This window comes from Elephantulus edwardii, unplaced genomic scaffold (genome assembly GCF_000299155.1).
Source record: "Elephantulus edwardii isolate Elephantulus edwardi_28Jun2011 unplaced genomic scaffold, EleEdw1.0 scaffold00513, whole genome shotgun sequence".
NCBI lineage: Eukaryota > Metazoa > Chordata > Mammalia > Macroscelidea > Macroscelididae > Elephantulus > Elephantulus edwardii.
In genome coordinates this window covers 160,265-172,184 of record NW_006400263.1, presented here as the reverse complement: position 1 = coordinate 172,184, position 11,920 = coordinate 160,265, and the positions used below count along the sequence as shown (strand labels likewise).

Sequence of the window (11,920 nt, the reverse complement as noted above, 5' to 3'; positions counted from 1 at the left end):
TTCACGTCTGACCCAGCTGACCACCAGCTGCACGGAGTTTGAGTGCTGGTGGATGCAGAGGGAAGGAAGCTCCACCTTCTTGGTTCTTATATAACCATTCTTGCTACCCACCACATGTCTTCCTACCTTTTCTTTTTAAAAATTTGTAGAACCAAATGCCTACTATTTCATTTACATAAACACTAGACTGTTGTTGTTGTGTTCCATTGAGACAGAACCGATCCATAGCTGACCCGGCGGCGGTTTTTCAGAGGCAGTTAATCTCACAGGAGGAGACTGCCCATCCTTCTCCTGCTAGACTACTTGGAGTAAACATTCCGTCCAGAGGGATAATACTAGGCTCTCCTTTTCCTCATCTGTAGGAAGTTTCAGGTCCTTGACAGAAATAGCTGAACTGTTCCAAATTTGCTTCAGTGCATCCATATGTGATAAAGGAAAGCGAAGTCCATGAGACTGAAAAAAAAAGGATGAATTACTTAGTCAAATAAAACCCTTTATATATCACTTAAGTGGTACTTTCACAAACTTCTGCTATTTCATAGAACATTTTTGCATCCCTTTCCAAGTAAGAAACTTGTTTCAAAATAAGCTACTTACATTAATCTAGAATTAGATCATTTATGAAAGTGTCCAACCCTCCTAAGAAAGCTGACTTCACAAAAGGCATGCTAATTTATGTAGTAGGCAAGTCACAGAACTATCTGATGACCATCCCTATGCCAAGATTTTGTCAGCTGTGTGAAAAGCAAGCCCGTATCATTCATAGCCTAGCACATAGCCCTTAAAGAAAAGAGAGCCACCACCCAAATCATATGACATGGAACAAACCTCCGGATCCTCATTCCCCATCATGTGTGTGTCTCTGCTATTTCTTAAGGAGTGATAGATATAAACCATTTTTTCTTGAGCTTCATCCTTTAAAAAACAAGTGTTAATAACAAGACTTGTATAGTTTAATAGGTCAACAACAAGAAAACTTCTAAGATCTTGGTACTTAAATTTATTGATTAAAGAATCCTTACACAAAGTAAAGCATTTGTAAATTATAGTCACCATACACTGGTATTTGTATGCAGCATATAATAGGCACTCTTTTAAGTCACTTTTTTAAAATGCTGTACTCTGGTGGAACATTTTTTAGGAACTTGTGTTAATGAAAAGCAACATTTACATATCAACTTATTAATGAACATTGTTTCATTACTGAATTTTTCACATTAAAAAAATGATATCCTGTTTCCATGAAGTTTAGAATCTAGAAATAATCCCTATGAGGCAGTTCTATCACACAGTGTCATCTAACAAGTGCACATACACTGAAAATGTATGGACACTGAGGAGTAAGTATTAACTCTTCAACACCAGCTGTATAATTTAGGAATACTTCCATTACAGCCGCTTCCCCACATGGCCTCTACTTATTTTCATTCTCCATCCTACATAATAGTTTATCTAAGAGGTTACAGAAAGTGACAAAGGCCAAATATTTTCACCTGACAGATGAAGTCACATACAAGTGTATTCTAGAATAACTAGGAATTTTAAAAAAAGAGAGAGAGAGAGAAACTGCACTGCAATCCCAGAGGTATGCGGTTCGAATCCACCAGATGCTCTGCTAAACAAAGGGCAATCTCCTCCTGTACCAGTCAGATCTGATTTGACAGTACACACACAAAAAAATAATAATAAAAAAAAATTAAAATAAAAAGATGTAAGAATGACATTTTTAAGGCTTGAGTATATGTGTTATACATGCATACAGACACATGCCTGGTATCTAGGTAGGTAGATGGTGTTGGCCTAACACACATTTTGCACTACCAGCTGCTGTGCAGAAGAAAGACAGGCAGTCTCCTCCTGTAAAGATTCACAGCCTCATCATCTCAGTACAGGGTTGCTATGAGTTGGGATCAACTTAACAGCAATAGGTTTATTATTATAAAATCTGTCCTCCCTAGATCTGGTCCTGATGCTAGAATAGTCTGGTTGTGCAGCCTCTCGATGCCTCTCATCCTCCTGAGAGAGGGATCACTTGTGAGTCTTGCTAACTTATGGCCTATAGTATAACTACCGTGAGAAGAGGAAGGTTTTTCCTTCAGGATACTTACAGATTGATCCTGATCTGGCCCTACTGTGAGGACCATGTGCTCTTTAAACTGTAATCTCACAGTGCTGTCCAACCGTGGTAATGATCCACCTAGAAAAAAACCCCAAAATAAAAATGCCATCCTTCAAAAAGGAAACCAGAAGATTCAGACTACTTTACAAGTACATCAAATGTAGGGTGCCCTTTCTAGTTCAAGTATTTACATACCCCAGAATTTGTCTTGTTATAGAAAGTACTGTTTCTATCCTCATGGGATTTATATTCTTATATCCTCACTCTTTCAGTGAAGACAGACTCACAGATAAGTAACAATTTAAGTTCACTAAGTAGATAGGAATCCATTCAAGCCGCTCCAATGAAGACAGTTTGGAGTTTTCTCAAAAAGTTGAACACAGAAATTCCATATGACCCAGCTATATCACTAAGAATATACCCCAAGGAAATGAGATCTGAGACAAACGAAGATTTGAACACCAATGTTTGTTCATAGCAGCTTTATTCACAGAAACAGCCCAAATGTCCAATCATAACCTAATGGCTTGAGAAATTGTGGTATGCACAATGCAATACTATGCAGCACTCAAGAACAACGATTTTGAGAAAAAATATTACATAGGAGAAGCTGGAGAGCATTATGCTGAGTAAACTAATGCAGTCTCTTAAAGACAAATACTGCATAAGATGATTATTTTAAAAATAATTAGCACACAGGTACAGGAACTCAAAAGGGGGAGGGAGAAGCAGAGGGGTGAGGATAGGTAGGGGTGAAACTACAGGGCTGCATAATTTGGTGGGCAGAGGAGTGGGGAAGGAAATGGGAAGGTTCCAGGAAAAAAGGGCAATGATGGGCAAGGGCCCATGGTGATTAATTTTATAAAACTTAATGCATGAGAATGATTGTATGAAAAACGATGTGAATAAAGAATACTGGGAAACTCAATGTATAAAACCTTTGTAAGCAAAGCAATTTTTTTTAAAGTGTAAAGATAGGAAAGGCAATCTCCTCCTGTGGAAAGTACAGCCTCAGAAACTCAAAGGAGCATTGGCTACAAATCAGTTCTGATTCTATTACAATGAGTGAATGAAATAGATATAAACTATACCATGAAAGCAAGAAAGCTGTCATAAAAAGACCCATGTACAGATCACTCCCACTTCTCTGATTTCTCACTTCCACCTGCTTCTTCCTCTATCCATGGACTCAGGGAAAGCTCTGTCTTTGTTCAAATTCTACTACCTCCGCAATTACTAGTTCCATAACCCTGGCATTTTATTCAGCTCAAGCATAGTGTCAAACACCTTCCTAGCCAGGAATAAAAGATACTCTGATTAAAAAATAATAAAATTTCCTCTTTGCAAATGATTCGATCCTATACATACAAAATCTCAGAAAGTCCATAAGAAAACTTCTAATAAAAGATTTTAGCAAAGTTGCAGGGTACATGATCAACAAAAATCTGTTGGTTGTCTATATATCAGCAATGAGAAATACGAAAGGGAACTGAGAGAAACAATCTGATATACAATAGCATTTAGGAATAAATCTAACCAGGAACATGAGGAACTTATACAATGAAAACTATAAAAACACTGCTGAAAGACAGTAAAGAATATAAATGAAGATGATGCTTCATGTTTATGGATTAAGTTAAGATGTCAACAGTATCCAAAGCTACTTAGCGATTAGTGAAATCCCAGAATGGCAATGAAACTTGGCAATTTTTACCTTACAAGAGATAAAATGAGAACTGAGTAAAAAAAGCAGAATCTCGGTAGCATTCACAAAGAAGAGTGAAGAGCATCATTTAGACTCAGTTTCCTGCTCTGGGAACATTCAAGACTCAGGAGAAGCTGACACCAAAACACATGGACTCTCCAAGGACACGCTATCTACAGATGCTGAAAGGAGACAAGGACCTTCGCCTTAGAGTTGGCACCTCGACTTTAGACTTCAAGCTTCCTAAATTATGCAAGAATAGATTTTGGTTTACTAAAGTTACCCATTTGTGGTGCTTCTGCTATAACAGCTTTACGTAATTCAGAAAAAGGCTCTGAGCTAAGCATTGCTTTAGCAATGAGAACTTCAGCCTCATTTATTTAGTCCTTCCTACATCTTAAATAAGGAACCCTGCTGGTAAAATGGTTACATATTCAGCTGCTAACCAACATGTTTATGGTTAGAGCCTACTCAGCAGCTCCCCAAGAGAAGGACTTGCTCCCGGAACGGTCAAAGCCTAGAAAACTTTGGGGCAGGTTAACTCCGTCACAGCCACTATGAGTAAGAACTGGCTCAATGGCACCAAAAACAAACCATCTAGACTTACTGAGATGCTCAATCCACTTTCTGACAACACCCAATCCAAATTAAAACCAATAAATTTTGCCTTGAGTACAGGAATATGGTCTTAATTTTCTTTTCCAACTACTAGAGATATTGTAGCTGATGTTAGATGGATCTTGGCTGAAAGCAGGGAATACTAGAGGAATGTCTATCTGTGCTTCATTGACTATGCAAAGGCATTTGACTGTATAGATCATAACAAACTGTGGCTGACTCTGAGAAGAATGGGAATCCCAGAACACTTGATCGTTCTAATGCGAAACTTATACTTGGACCAGGAGGCAGTCGTCAGAACAGAGCAAGGGAACACTGCATGGTTCAAAATTGGGAAGGGCGTACGCCAGGGATGCATCCTATCTCCATACCTCTTCAACCTATATGCAGAACAGATTATCCGGGAGGCTGGGCTCTATGAGGAGAAATGTGGGGTCAGGACTGGTGGACGATTTATCAACAATCTGCGTTACGCAGATGACACAACCCTGCTTGCTGAAACTGAGGAGGACCTGAAGCACCTGCTGCAGAGTGTCAAGGAGTGCATCCTGCAATATGGATTGAGGCTCAATGTCAAGAAGACAAAGATTCTCACCACTGGACCAATCGGCAGCATCAGGATGGATGGTGAAGAGATTGAGATTGTACACAGCTTTAGTTTGCTTGGCTCCATAGTCAACAGTCTTGCCACCAGCAGCCAGGAAATTAAAAGGTGCACTGCCATGGGAAAGTCTGCTGTTAGGGACCTCTCCAAAGTGCTGAAGAGCAGTGGTGTCTCTCTGGAGACTAAGGTGCGTCTTATACAGGCCATGGTCTTCGCAATCACCTGTTATGCATCAGAGAGTTGGACAATGACCAAGGAGGATAGAAGGAGAACTGATGCCTTTGAGCTGTGGTGCTGGAGAAGAGTACTGAGAATACCATGGACTGCTAGGAAAACAAATAGATTCATCCTGGAGAGGGTTAAACCGGGTGGCTCCTTGGAGGCAAGGATTCTGAGGCTCCGTCTAACTTACTTCGGACATGTAGTGAGGAGAGACCGGTCCTTGGAGAGGGACATCATGCTTGGGAGGGTGGAGGGACGGCGCAGAAGAGGAAGGCCCTCTGTGAAGTGGATTGATTCAGTGACTGGGGTAATTGGGATGGGAGTGTCGGAAACAATGCGATTGGCACAGGACAGAGCGGAGTTTAGGGCTGTTGTACATAGGGTCGCTATGAGTCGCAGGCGACTCGACGGCACATAACAACAAACAACATATCTCTAAATATACATGGTTCTCATTTGAACATGGCTTTAATTCTAATTAAGCTCAGATGTAAGGTCTTCTGCAAATGACTTGTAAGAAGCAAGATGCTAAATGCTGAGCGCAGCAAGTATAATCCAATCACAACATACTATAGAGCTAGGACCACATTAATAGTAAATGCTCCATAGTGTCCATCTACTCAGGAGTCCACCTGAGAAAGCCTGAAATGTCCCACCGTAGCCTTTAGTCACCTAGAAGTAAACAGCAAAGCTCTACCTGGTGTGAAAAGCTCTGCTCTGTCTCCATCATGGTAAGGTGGTAGTCTATTCGTTACAAAATCCTTCTTCATGTCCGATGAAAGCAGCTCTTGGGTGCCCTCCAGCCGATCTGCAATCATCCTCAGAAACCCACCTAATCTTGTTCTAAGAGTTTTGCTTTCCACCTGCTAGAAAATACAGAAATATGCTTTCATGTAAGTTCATGATCAGAACTTAATGTCCAGGTTATAGTTTCCAGTCATTTGCTAAGGACAGAACCCCAGGATAGACTCAATCCACAGTGAGATAAGGACCAGGCTGAGGTTCTTAGGACCTAGATCCCACTATTTCCTTATGACCACTGTTCATCTTGAGCTGTATGTTGCTTCTCTGGGTTTTGCCTGGGAAGAGGAATCCCTGGAAATACAGTGAATTCTCAGTTGTCTTTTGAAGAGCAAGTTTCTGTCCTAACGTGCTGCTTCAGACAGTGAAGACAAACTTTGTTCCCCTTAGACTAATTCACTCATCTTCTCAAAACTAGGCATACAGTACCCCATAAAATCATAAAACAAGGCCAGGGAAATCAAGAATGCACCAAGGCCGGGATCTCCACTGTATGTCTCCTAATTCGTAACCTGGTAAGTGTTGCACCTACGGACATCGGTCATGGCCACATCAGTTACTTATCCAGCTCATCTTCAGCTAATTGTGCCTCCAATGCCTGTTACAGTCACAGTGAAATGGATGAAAAACACATTTTCTACAACACCCCAGTGATCTAGATCACCACCCCACACACTCTATTCCTTCGGTATACCGTATACCCTGGCAAGTCAGTGCAACAGAAGACAAGTTTGCTTCATCTGAGCAGGATTCTGGAGTCTCTAGCAAGGCAGGCCATGGCAGGCACCTACCTCACTTCATTTCTCATCTACCTCTACTCCTTACCAAAAGCAGCTGCCGAGGTAAGCCAGCACGTAGCTCTATGTCTTCCTTTGCAGTGTCAAACACAAGCCCAGGAATGGTATCCAAAAGGAAATCTCCCCATGAACTGGAAAATGGAACAAGAAAAAACCAACAGTGAGCACATATAAAATATACTAGATAAGCAGTATCTCCCATGTGATTCACAGTCTCTGAAAACTCACTGGAGGGTCAACTGTGTGTCCTCTCTGACTTGTAGGCATTTAACACCAACACCACTAATTCCCAGTAAAGTAATAAACTACAGCTTGGGTTCCAATGTTCCTTCCTGTTATGGATTGATTTGTTCTCATTCAAAATGTGCTGGGATCTTAACACTTTACCTGTGGATAGAACTTTTCTGTGTTGTCAATGAAGCCCTATCAATATTAGGGTACACCCTAAATCTAATCACGCCTAAGAGTAAGCACAAATCAGGAAAGACAGATGCCAAGTGAAGGTTACCAGGAACCAAGGAAGACCAAAGCAGTGCCTGTAATTTGGAATTTCAGCTGCAGAACTAAGAGAATAAATTTCCGTTTTTTAAAGTCACCCATTTGTAGAATATGTGTTACAGCAGTGTTATTAACTATACTACAGCCAAGCAGTTGGCGTTCAATTTGACATTACTCAGCAAGAAAACTTAAAACCTTCATGAAGCATACCTCCCTTGTCATTTCCAGACACTCACTAAGATAGTTAAAGGAGAGAATCATAGTTTCAACCATAATTTAATGAATCATACACTGTCGTAAAACAGGAAGTACAGGTGAAAAATGTTGGTTTTTTAAAATATTTATGTTACAAATATCTGTAGAGAACCTCAGAGCAAATTTTTCTGAAGTCTAGAATTTAGCTAAAATTATGTACAATCCAAAAATGAATCTATCTGAAGTAACAACCATATCCTTGTACAGTGGAAATACGTGAAGCTGAATATTACATTTTCCTCTATTATAATTAATTATTGTAAAAGAGGATCATTTTTCTCAGTAAAATGTCCACAGCATTAACAATTTAAAAGCAACTGCAGCTTGTTAACCATTACCAATAGTTTTACTGGGGTAAAAGGTAGAAGCCAGTGGCCAAAAATAACAAGTAGGAATAAGCCTCAGTGCTCAATTACCTGTGTGTTCTCAGGGGCATTCAGAACCGGCTCACTGCTCAATGAGTGCACTGTGCGAGGTGCACTCTGTAGGACTTCTCTCTTTAAACATTTCTGAGCTGTTTAGAATTTTCCTCTGTGTCACCAGTGGATTTCACATTGCCAGCTATGTGCAAAATGGAAATTCACAGCATGGTTTTTGCTTCTCATTCAGTAAGCAAAAGTAGCACTTTTCATGCCTCCTGTCGGGGAAAGTGGCAAAGGAGGACAAAAGCCACATGAGAAAGCCTTTTTTCTAAGACGTCCACTGCCTGGCAGCATCGCTGCTTTACAACTTAATGTTACATCTGACCTCACATTTTTATTGGCATCAAGCTGGAGGACACATACAGATCTTTAAGGAGCATAAATCCCGCTGCTTGCTTCCCCAAGTTATGGGTGGAAGTCACACAGCAACAGCTCAAGGAGGAAGTCAAACAGCAGTTCAGCAGTGCTTTGTGATCTTCAAAGCATCAGACTAATCATGGGACTTTCCAATTATTAGGACTCACACCTCTTTGAGAGTACACTTTGATAAAACAGCCAAATCAACTCGCTATTGTTCCCACACCACAGTCTCCATCCTATCACAATCGTTTACAGAGCAACAGACTCAAAGCACAACTAGTATCATTGAGGAACAAAGGTTCTCGTGTTTTCCCAGATCACAACAAAGGCACATACACACAACAATCCCAACACTCATCCACAGCCCTGGGTACCCACTTGTGCAACTTATGAAGGCCTTCCATGACCCTAGCTGCATGAACTAAGGATGAGCATGACCCAGGGGCAGACACTCAGATTTTCACAGTAGGGGTAGGCAAACAGCAAGTCTGACAGTTAACAGCAGAAGCAAAGCTAACAAGTCTTACACAGGAAACTAAAGGAATAAGCAAGTAAGACAGTCAATAGACATAGAAGCAACTAATGGTAGCTTACAGTGGACTTGAGGAAATAGAAATTTAAAAGGCAATGTTGTTGTTATGTGCCGTCGAGTCGTTTGCGACTCATAGTGACCCTATGTACAACAGCCCTAAACCGTGCTCTATCCTGTGCCAATCTCATTGCCTCTGACACACCCATCCCGATTACCCCAGTCACTGAACCAATCCACCTCATAGAGGGTCTTCCCCTCCTGCGCTGTCTGAAAGAAAAAAAGCAAGCGGTGGAAAACCAGATGGTGTCATAAGACAGACACAAAGACAGGAGAAGAAGTGGCTAAGTAATACTAATAGTGGGACACCATCACATGCCTGGATGTTCACAGGGCAACTCAGAGGCTGATGGGGTTGAATCCAGTGGCCTTGAATCCAGAATGAATCCAGAGGCTGCAGCCTCTCTCTGCTTTCACCTATGGCTCACTCTCTTGAGTGCCCCCGCCATGGAGGTAGCCTGAGTGACTTACTATTGCTCACTGTACAGGCATGTTGACAAGAATATTTTTCATAAAGCAGAAGTGTTGACCTTCTTTTCCAGGGCAAAGGCAGTACTAATTTAGCTCAAGCTTTAACGTGGTTCTTCTAATAAGCCTGTTAAACACAGAGGCTTATTTATTATTCAAATACCAGATGAGAAAGCAGAGAGAGATGCTTACCAACTTGTTTTGCAAGTTACAGCTTTGATGGAAGGAGGGGTCCTGCTGTCCCTTGGGCCTGTCCTTTGCTCTCTTACTCTCACTTCAGACCCGCCCCTGCCTATGCATCTTTTATTCAACTTTGATGTCATGTAATTTCTAAAGGCTACCCTGATGTCCCAGCTTATTTAAATGCCTTCCCATGTTCCAAGAGTCTCCTTTGTAAGTAAATGATAGCATGTATCACACTATTTGGTAGCTAGTTTCTTATCTATCTCTCCTCTCTCACTTCCCAAGTAGAAGTTCTTTCATAGATCCTTCAATACAATGTTTGCTTTTCCATCCAGCAGCAAAGGGTCTAGTATCTGCTCACTGCTTAATTAATAGCTTGTGTTCTTCAAGGCAGTGTGGACTCTGATTACTGCTTTTAGGAGGTAACATACTATGTACTCCCAGTCAATCATTTAACAATGCACTTAGACACAGAAAGCCAGGGTTTTTTTGGTTGGTTTTTTTTTTACAGAGGTTTTGGATTTCCATTCATTCATTGCTGCAATTTTCTCCGTGCCCACCCCTCCCCACCAGCTCGCTTCCCCCTCCGAAGAGAGAAAAAAAAAAGAAAAAAATTCCTTCATTAGTATACAATTCCCACATCCCTTCCCCCCTCCCCCCACCCCGAATACACTTCTCTATGCAACCTTAATTCTGGATTCCTGCACTAACCACAATACTCAATCATATATCACTTCCATGGTTTTAATTGGACTCTTCAAATATATGTACTTTTCAGTCCCCATGGTTCCAGAACTGCCTTTCTGACTTTAATTTCATGGCCTGTAAAAAGGGGAAATTTTATCTAAAGAAAGACTGTGATCCCAGTCTAGCATCACTAATACACTGCAGTTACAGTTCTTTCTTTCCAAATTACTGGATGCCTTATTTGGCCAAAACAAGGCAGAGATAGTAGCAATGGCACAGGAAAGGGCCAAGTTCCAATCTTTTGTTCACAGAATCACTATGAATGAATCATAGCTAACGAGCTGGCAGCTAATAGCAGTAACTATTTGCTATCTCTTATAGAGTCAAGTTCATAACATTAACATAAGGGTCAAGCTCACTGATGAGAAACTGGTGAGCTGTCGAAGTCAGCAAAGAAGACTGAAGTTCGAGGTTTGAAGAAGCAAGGATAGGCGGTGGCCAAGTTTCTTATGCCCCTCTGAATAAGGTGGTTGTGGGCCACAGGTCAGAGCCATCCCAGAATACTAGGCTGGGAGAAGAAATGTTTACCTGTTCTGATAGGTGCTGATGGTCACATGAGTAGAGTGGGCCAGTCCTGGAGGAGTGTCTGCTTGGTGAATGGTCCCTCTGGGAAAGTAGAGCAAATCACCTGGCTAAAGGAAGATCAAAAAGAGACAAGGGGAGTTAATAAGGATGTGTACTTTATCGGTCACCTTTATTTTAAGAAGATAAATGCAGGCTCTCAGTTTCAGTTCTCCATTACAGACACCACCCGTTAGTGATGCCAGGGGTGGAGTGTATGCTGGTCTCCCATGGTATCTAGGTAGCCTAGCATTATCGTGAGCCCACCACAGGAAGACACACTCTACAAAAGGTTCTGGGTACCTAAACACACTTTATTCACAGATTGAGAGCAGAAAGACATGGAACACTTCCCCTAAAACCACATCTCAAAGGAGGAGAAATTCTATGCCTGGGATACATGCTTTCTCCCTCCTACTTTCCTGTCCAATTACACAGTCCTTAAGAGTCATGCAGGATCTGCCACTTACTGGCTGTTGATCTGTGCAAGTCAGTTAACCCCTAAGCTTGAGTTTCTTTATCTGTAAAATAGAGTTAATACTCCTATAACCCGACAGGATTATTATAAGAGGATTAAAAGAGATACTGTAGGGGAGCTCTGGTGGCCTAGTGGCAAGGAGCTGCAACTACAATGCCAGAGGCGCACGGTTCGAATCCACCAGATGCTCTGCTGGGGAAGGAGGGGCAATCACCTCCTGTACCAGTCAGATCTGATTTGACAGTACACGCACACAAAAATAATAATTAAAAAAAAAAAGAGAGAGATACTGTAATCATGATTCTTGGGGCAACAGTAAGCATGTGTCTGTATTAAAATTATTATTTTACCTAGTAATTCTCCATTCTTGACAGTGTATAGTCCCTCCTCCAATACTAAAGTGGCTTTAATGAAATAGAAAAAGCAGACTACAACAATTATTTTTTTTCGTATTTATATATTAGGTCTGTAGTTTCCACATTCGGTTGGGTCG

General features: G+C 41.2%; 1 protein-coding gene across 2 annotated transcripts in view; it reads right to left on the bottom strand.

Annotated features, from left to right (window-relative positions):
- Window positions 1-294: 294 nt before the first annotated feature.
- Window positions 295-11,920, bottom strand: part of MINA (MYC induced nuclear antigen) — a 33,327-nt gene continuing 21,701 nt past the window's right edge. Inside the window, exons 4-9 of one of the 2 annotated variants that reach the window (XM_006903122.1) lie at window positions 10,917-11,020; window positions 6,895-6,997; window positions 5,966-6,134; window positions 2,109-2,197; window positions 829-915; window positions 295-453 (exon numbers count right to left, since the gene is read on the bottom strand). In XM_006903122.1, coding sequence (XP_006903184.1) covers window positions 295-453; window positions 829-915; window positions 2,109-2,197; window positions 5,966-6,134; window positions 6,895-6,997; window positions 10,917-11,020 — 711 coding nt within the window. The remainder of the gene's footprint in view (window positions 454-828; window positions 916-2,108; window positions 2,198-5,965; window positions 6,135-6,894; window positions 6,998-10,916; window positions 11,021-11,920) is intronic. The other variant, XM_006903123.1, reaches the window with a different exon arrangement.